The following is an 8,802-nucleotide window of genomic DNA, read 5'->3' as shown; positions in this document are numbered from 1 at the left end:
GTAAACGTGTCTCTTTATCTGCATCACGGCATTAAAGGTGCTGAAGTATTCCAACGAAAATTAGACCTGAAACGAACCCTTAACCGCCTAATTACAAGGTCTAACTTTTAACCATACATACAATACAAATACCCCGAAACTACGGCTGGCCATATAGTTCTAAAAATATTAAGCTCTCTAAAACTCCTAAATAACAGCCGCTCCACCCTATGATTGAAGTTTGGCGCGAAAATCACGTTCAACTTCACGTACTCGTGTTCTCTCTGTTTCTCTTTCTTTTTCATATAAATAACAGAAACATACGCATGAAGCACTCAGCGAGAGTACTCACATTCCTTGAACATATATAGTCGGAAATGGCTTTGAAACTTGCACTTTTGGCTGCTCCGGTGTGGTTTCTAGCCACATTTCTCGTTCTCCGACTACTCCCAACAGTTGTATGCCATGCCAACCAGACGACGGCATCGGAGCCAACATCAAAACTAGATGCATGGATTGCGCTGAACATGAAACAGTATGAGGAGGCTTCAAAGCACAGAGTTTCCGACAATGCCCTCCTCGCGGGCCTTAGCAGTGGTCCAATGAATATCATTAAGGTCAAAGCAGATGGTTCTGGAGATTTCGAGACGATTAACGATGCGGTGAAGAGTATTCCGTCAGGAAATACAGATCGAGTGATTATATCGATTGGTCCGGGTAAGTACAGGGAAAAAATTCTAGTCGATAGGTTGAAGCCTTTCGTGACGTTCTATGGGCAACCGGGCAATATGCCCATCATATCGTATGATGGTACAGCAAAGAAATATGGGACCTTTAACAGCGCCACGGTCATCGTTGAGTCTGACAACTTCATGGCCGTCAATATTGTCTTTGAGGTGCGTCTTTGCTTTTCCTTTTCTTCTTCAACGTAAATAAAGAAAAAAAAAAAGAAACTTATTAACTCTTTTAAAACTATTTTATGAATCTTAATAATAACCTAATTGTTTACTCAAAATAAAATATAGTGCTAATATCCGTTTTGTGGATGGTTGTTTTTTACAGAATTCTTCTCCAAAGCCAGATCCCAGAAAATCAGACGGACAGGCAGTGGCACTGAGGATTTCAGGGGACAAGGCAGCATTTCATAATTGCAGATTCATAGGGTTCCAAGACACCTTATGTGATGACAAGGGCAGGCACTTTTTTGGGAACTCCTACATCGAAGGCACTGTCGATTTCATCTTTGGAAATGGAAAATCCATCTACAAGGTAAGCTGCCAACCATCTTTGCCATTTTTGGATAGTTTTAAAAATTAAATTAAGAATGCATGCAGAGCTAAAACTCGGTATATATATATATATATATATATATATATATATATAATATATATATGTATGTATAAATATGCAGCACACCACCATAAACTCGGTTGCAGAGAATTTGGGTGTGATCGCAGCACAGTCTATGGACGACAACTCAGAGGACAGCGGATTCGTTTTCATCGATTGCAAGATAACGGGGACCGGTGATATGTACCTTGGTCGCGCATGGAAGGAGACTTCTCGGGTTGTCTTTGCCAATACATTCATGGGCGGTAACATCAATAGCGACGGCTGGATGTCGAATAAGAACCAAGAGTATGCAGCCAATTCTATCTCGTCTTTTTCCCATTTTTATTTTATCTTTTTAATTTTAATAGATTTAAGTATATGGTCTATTATTATATTGACACGTTAATAATTAGGAGCGTGTTTTACGGAGAATACAAATGCTCGGGACCAGGGTCAAGCTCCTCCAAACGTTCATTTGGAAAGATTCTTACTGAGGAAGAAGCAAAGCCATTTTTGAGTCAGACTTTCATCGGAGGAAACGAGTGGATGCTCCCAGTTCCCAAGATATGAGCTTTTCTGGCCTAGGATTTTAAATAACAGTTTTTGTTCATGTATTCAGTGTAAAAGTATTGGTATATGACCAATATATTAAAAGTTAATATTCATTATATTGGACAACTGTCCATTCAATTTATCGGAATTGTAATCACGGTATTTTTCGTCACAAGTGAGAATTTTTTAATAAAAATTCGGAGGTAACATTCTCCTCTTAAAAAAAAATATTATTGAATTTTGTGATAGTTGATAATGATACATTTTTACAATTATTATGAGTGATTCGATTAATGTACTCATGTTTTGTCGGTACAGAAATATATGGACAGATACGATGATCATGAAGGACAAATTAAGCAAATTAAGGATTAAACGCATCGAAATGTACTTAGTACTGTAGATCCAATTCCACTGGAAAAAGGAGAAACACTGATGACTTAAATAATTTTTGTGTTATTTTCATAAAAATAATAATAGGAAGTGTTGATGCATTTTTTTTTTCACTCTGGGAGCTCAACACTAGGGTCGGATGACTATCTCTTCGGGGGAATGCTTGAAGTGTTCATCCCTGGCTAACTTTTTTTAGATAAAGCAAACTAATTTTCATTAAAACTCAGGGCAGATTACATAATGATCTGTCTTTCAACGCAAGACTATAAATAATACGATCAGGCCCCTCTTCCATCCAGCAATGATCCCAGTACTGCTTCCTTGCTTCAGAAGAAATTTCCTTTTCCATACATCCCTCCAGTGTCTGTGCTTCTTTAAAATTTTCCAAGCTATTTGCAGCAGCTTCTACAACCAGTCTTGGACTTGCAAAAGCAGATTCATAGATAAATTTATTTCTTGTGAACCATATCCCTTTCATAATCGACCCAATACCTTCTAGTTAAACATACTACATAAAGAACACCAGAGTTGCATAAAATCAGTTTCTGCAAAGGATCTCTTTTGAACCAACTTAACTGGAGATTGAATTTTGAATGATGACTCCTTAGGAATCCATTTATGCTGCCATATTTTTATCATCTTCCCGTCACCAACTCTCCATAACAACCCTTCCCTTAACAAGCCAAGTGTTGAACTTTTATACTCTTCCATATAAAAGAAGATGATGACTCTGTTGTTGCTTCCAATATGTTATTGTGCCTGAAGTATTTACTCCTGAACACTCGAGCTACCAAAGATTCAGGTTGTTGTAAAAACTTCCAGCACTGTTTTGCAAGCAAAGCTGTGTTGAAATCTTCATGTCTCGAAATCCAAGTCCGGCCCCCTCAGTTTTTGATGTTCCAACCTGACACCAACTTCTCCAATGAACATCTATTTCTCTAATTTTATTTCCCCACCAAAACTTTGCTATTATGGCTGAAATATCTTGGCACAACATCCTTGGCAATTTGAATACACTCATAGTGTATGTAGGTATAGCCTGAAGCACAGCCTTGATAAACATCTCTTTTCCAGCTTTAGACAAGAAATGTTTCTTCCAATTCTGTATCTTATTCCGTATCCTTTCCTTGATTCTTCTAAAAGTTTTATCATTAAGTCATCCCTGGCTAACTTAATAATAAATGACTGCAAAAAATTACGTAAGGATTTAAGTGATTCAGCAATGATGCCTACGTCCATAGGTCTTGGGTGCAAAATCAGCATAAATAGAGTTTAATACAAGCTCTACATTTTCATTAAGGTCTCTACAATGACTGATGCAAGTTTCTACGAGAAATGGTCTTATAAGCAAAGTTTTGAATATTGTTTCGATGGCCGTTTCGGTCAAGGCACTGGAATGAAATATTTTAGTATCGGTACCGTTTCGATACCCGTACCGTTTCGAAATAGTATATACATGGATAAATTATATATATATATATATATATACACACACAAACTATATTCCAAAATAATAATAAAATAAGTCATAAAACAAGTAATACTTCTCAATACAAGTCTTAAATTTTAACAACACACATACTTGTAAAACTAAATAAGTTCTCAATCCAACTATTAAAATAAAATCACTCATCTTCATAAAAAGGACAATAAGGATCAACATTCAAAATGTTATTCATTATATTTTTATCAATGTCACCATCACCATCAACGTCACCATCATCATCGCCGTCTTTCAAATTTAGTGAGCTTAATGGCTCCTCAATACTTGCCCAATCCAAGTCTTCTCCATCAATAAGCTCAGAGTCTTCACCCACTCATTCTGCCATCAAGTCAATATTTTCAAGGTTAATTGGCTCCAAAGCATCTCTACCTTTTTTTATGTTCCTGTCAAAATAAATGTCAAACATATGTGAAAATGTTACATATTTTTCAACAGTGACAAATATTTGTATTGAAAAAATTTACCTCTCTCGCAGCTTCAAGTTATAAAGAACAAATACTAAATCATTCAAACGTTTATGCTCTAATCTATTTCTCTTCTTCGAATGAATAAACTCAAATGTGCTCTAATTTCTTTCACATCCAGTTGCACTACAACATTGACATAGTACTCGAATTGCAAACTTTTGAAGCGTTGGAACCTCGTGACCAAAATTAGTCCACCATGCAACTGTAGCAATAGTGCAATTATAAATTAAATGCAAATAAAAAAAATAAAGCAAAAAATAAAGTACAAATTCACACTATTTAACAAATGATATTGATAAATAATAATACGTGGATTAATTTGGATTAATTTTGTCACGTTGGCAAATTGCTAAAGAATGTCCAAAATCCCCGTCTGCATTCCTATACAATTCAAGTTCTTCAATGATCTTGTCTTGATTATCGATATCAAGTTCCATCCTCATGATACAAGCCATAAATCCTCTTGCAACATCATTTTTATTTTTAAAGCAAGGGTTATAGTAAATTGCAGGGTTAAGAAAACAACCTGCCGCATGTAATGGATTGTGAAGTTGCTTATCCCACCTAGCATCAATGATCCTAATGAATGAACTTAATACAGTAACTTTGTCATTACATCTCGCTTTTATGTTCTCTTTGCCTCTTTCCATTGCATCATACAAGTATCCCATTGCAGGCTTCTCTTCCCCGTCGACAAGTCGTAGAACTAGAACCAGATACTTAGTAACTTTCACAATAAATTGACATTGAGCCCAAAACTCTCTATCTTCTAGAACAATCTCGGATATCTCCTTCCCTATGTTGCTTTTAGAATGACTTAATGCAATCCATTTATCACAAGTAAACATTTGTTTAAGCTCTTTCTTAAACAAAAGTAAGCATCGGATGCTTAAAAAATTTGTTGCAAAACTTGTGACTGCAGGACGACATAAATCATGACCTCTGGTGAAGTCTTTTTTCATCAAAGCCAAAACCCAAGCATGGTTGTAAATGAACTTCGTTATCTTTCTTGCCTTTTTTATAGTTTCATCAATAACAGTAAAATGCCTAGGATCAGGAAAATTCTCCAACATCAAATCTATACAATGAGCTGCACAAGGGGACCAGTAGAAAGAGCCATACTTCTGCTGTAACTTTTTTCTTGCAGCTTTATAACTTGCATCATTGTCCGTTATGAACTACACAAGATTCTTAACTCCAACTTCATGAACAACTTCATCAAAGATGTTAAATAGTGTTTCAGAATCTTTTCTAAGGCCTGATATATCAATAGACTTCAAGAACATTGTACCTTTTGGGCAATAAACTAAGAAGTTGATTATTGGTTGTTGCCTCTGGTTTGTCCAACCATCTGCCATTAGTGAACAACCAGTCTCATTCCAAATATTTTTAATTTTTTGTAGATAATTCTAAACCACATTCACAGAATTCTTTAACAAATTTCCTCTCAACTCATGTAAAGAAGGACCCTTGAATCCTGGCCCGATGGAAGCAATGGCATCTATAACTGGTTGATAAAACTTGGATTAAGCTGCATTGAAATGTAGATTAGCATCATACCACCAGTGTGCTATAACCATCTTTGTTTTGTCAATCATCTCCTTCGAACAAATAGCACTCTTAATGGAAGGTTGAGACCAAGGAGTTGTTCTTCAGGCAAAGAATCTACTCAATCCCCTCACTGACTTTCCACTTCCACATTCTTTTTCATTCTCCTTACTTTTTGAATTCTGATAGTATTCCTCAATATTATCATCAATATCATTATCATCAAATGTTAAATCAACATGGCCTTCAATCTCTGAGCTTATTTTTCTTATTTTCTCTTTATTTTTTTTCATTTCATTAATCAGCTCCTTCATTTGCCATTTCACATCGTCAGAGACATTTTCATGACGTGGGGTTGAGTAGCCAACAAAGACACAGGGACTGGATCATGGTTGGAGTTTGTGAGAGTAGGGTTGTAACCATGGGTAACACAGACAACCAACTATTTTTAAGGATAAATAATTGGGTGACTGCTGAAAGAGAAGAGAGAAGGGAGACTTGTTACATGTGACCGAAGAGGGCATTCGGTTGATAAGGTAAATGATAGCTTGAAATGCTAAGGACCAATATTTGAGCAGAATAGAAGTTTGATGTAGCAAAGTAAGTGCAATTTCAACAACACGGTGATGTTTATGCTCAGTTATGCCAACATGTTCAGGGGTATGAGAAGGAGATTTGAGGTGTTGAATTCCAACTCGAGAGACCAAAATGACCGAGATTAGTGGCTTCACCACTTCGATTTGTATAAACAGTTTTAATCGGGAAATGAATCAGGAAAAAATTCAACAGAGGTGTTATTGTGAGAACAAAATTGAGAGACAGAAAGAAGATGTTTCTGATGTTGGGTCCACTCAAAACATTATTGAGGTTGAAAGTGGAATCACAAGACTTAAGAGTGGTAAATCCTATATGAGTAATAGGGACGTTATTACCATCTCCAGCCATAATATCTTCATTGCCACCATACTTAGAGTGAATAGAGAGGTTTTGCAAATCTGAGGTGATGTGGTGAGAGGCCTCAGAGTCAACTATCCAACTCAACTGATTATATAACACCCGGGTCCAGTACCAATGTAACGCCCCGATCCCGAAGGTCCGGAGAGTTAGCTCTTAATACCTAATATCAACTTAAATAACACAACTATAAAATCTAGAAAACTCCATAAAATGTTAATCCATTTAATCAACCTAAATATCTATGTTCATTCATGGGGACAACAAAGAAATTCTTAATAACATAAATTAAAAACTCTCCAAAGACTCAAAAATATCCTTAACTCATCAAATCAAAATAACCGAAAATAAATCAGTTTACTAACTTCGACTCTCAAATAAGCACTTGTACCCTCAAGCACTAATTCCACTACGATCATCACACCTTGCAAATACTTCATACTCTTGTTCTCCAGCTGAACCATCAAAATTATCTGAAAAATATGTGGAAATAAGGGGTGGGTTATCAACAACTCAGTAAGCAGAGGACATATACTAGTGTGTAAACGTGACCATTTACAGAGATGAAAATGCAGAACAAAACATTTTCATTTTCAGAGTGCGGAAGCAGAACATGTTATCAAAATTTCAGAGCAAAGATTTAGAAATAATTTCATTCAAAAATATCCGTTGTCATAGCATAAAAGATCATCATCATCATTAAAACATTATATCAGAATAGAAGCCATGTATAACTCTCGTGGTAGGGTTATGCATCTGCGGATAGTCAAGCAAAACATAAATCACTCTGTCAACAAGGTGTGCACTCAAAGCAGAGACCACTACTATAACTCGTGGCAGGGACGTATCCACTATTATAACCCGTGATTGGACTGTACCACTATTATTACCTGTGGTTGGACCGTATCCACTATTCTAACCCGTGGTTGGGCCGTTTCCACTATTATTACCCGTGGTTGAGCCGTATCCACTATTGTAACCCGTGGTTAGGCCGTAGCCACTATTATTACCTATGGTTGGGCCGTATTCACTATTATAACTCGTGACAAGGTCATAACTGAACAAAGCGGAAACATAATCAAATTCAGGAGTCATGCAAAAGGTTTTCAGAAATCACAACTTATCCACTATTATAACCGGTGACCAGCTAGTTAAGCCCCATTCGCAACCTGTTGACTATACTTCATCAACCTAGGGAATTTCACACCTATTTAGACACTCCAGCTTGAACAAAGGAGTTTCATTAGGATATTACCCCATCCTAGCGCTTAGGGTCGTGATTGGCATGAATAACTTAACTGGCATACATGACATTTCGTAATGTGATGTGACATGAACGTGACATAAAAAACAGAAGTCCTGACGTAGCATAATATTACATGAACGTAAGACGACAAACATGGCATACTTTGAAACATAAATGTAACAAACAACATTTCATAACATGGCATACATGTAAGAGATAATATTCCGTAACGTGGCATAACATGTGACAATGAATATTACGTGACATGCAATACATCTAACAGATGGCATACTTAACTTAACATGACATACTTGCAATGTATAGTAATGTATAGCAATACGTGACAGAATATCTTGTGTAACAGATGAATAATTCGTGATAGAATAAATTTTGTGTAACAGATAAATATGTAATGACTTGGCATGACACATACGATAACATGTATACATACACTTTAGTTCCCTTACTTATCACTCATACATATTAAACTGATAGTAAGTTAAAAGCTAACTTATCTCAGTCTTCGCGATTCTAGACAAAACTCAAGTGCGATCACAAGAAACTGAAAGTAGTGATTTATAAAAATTAGAATTTAATCACTAACAATAAGGAATATGGAAAAATATCAACTTAGAGTAAATTTACCATTTTACCCTCTACATGTGAGAAAATGACCATTTTACCCCTTACTTAAGGATTTGCATCCTAATTCCAAAAATCACCAAAACTTACATACCTTACGTAAATCTCATCCTAAACTCAAATATTAATTCAGAAAAATTTAAAACTAAACACAACCATTAAAACTCTATAGGACCGAAACTTAC

At 36.0% G+C, this 8,802-nt stretch overlaps 2 protein-coding genes across 2 annotated transcripts in view; one reads left to right on the top strand and one right to left on the bottom strand.

The window, feature by feature from the left end:
• The first annotated feature begins 217 nt into the window (after window positions 1–217).
• On the top strand, window positions 218–2,227 carry LOC108981308 (putative pectinesterase 63). Its single transcript, XM_018952421.2, has 4 exons — window positions 218–875; window positions 1,042–1,248; window positions 1,391–1,617; window positions 1,725–2,227. Exons 1-4 carry the CDS (start codon window positions 357–359, stop codon window positions 1,879–1,881), a joined length of 1,110 nt encoding a protein of 369 aa, XP_018807966.1. The 5' UTR covers window positions 218–356; the 3' UTR covers window positions 1,882–2,227.
• A 2,314-nt stretch (window positions 2,228–4,541) lies between these two features.
• Window positions 4,542–8,802, bottom strand: part of LOC118349674 — a 28,296-nt gene continuing 24,035 nt past the window's right edge. Inside the window, exon 3 of the mRNA XM_035695196.1 lies at window positions 4,542–5,405. Coding sequence (XP_035551089.1) covers window positions 4,542–5,405 — 864 coding nt within the window. The remainder of the gene's footprint in view (window positions 5,406–8,802) is intronic.

This window comes from Juglans regia, chromosome 10 (assembly GCF_001411555.2).
Source record: "Juglans regia cultivar Chandler chromosome 10, Walnut 2.0, whole genome shotgun sequence".
Lineage (NCBI taxonomy): Eukaryota > Viridiplantae > Streptophyta > Magnoliopsida > Fagales > Juglandaceae > Juglans > Juglans regia.
The sequence above is the reverse complement of the archived record's forward strand: the minus strand, read 5'-3'. Positions and strand labels throughout refer to the sequence as shown.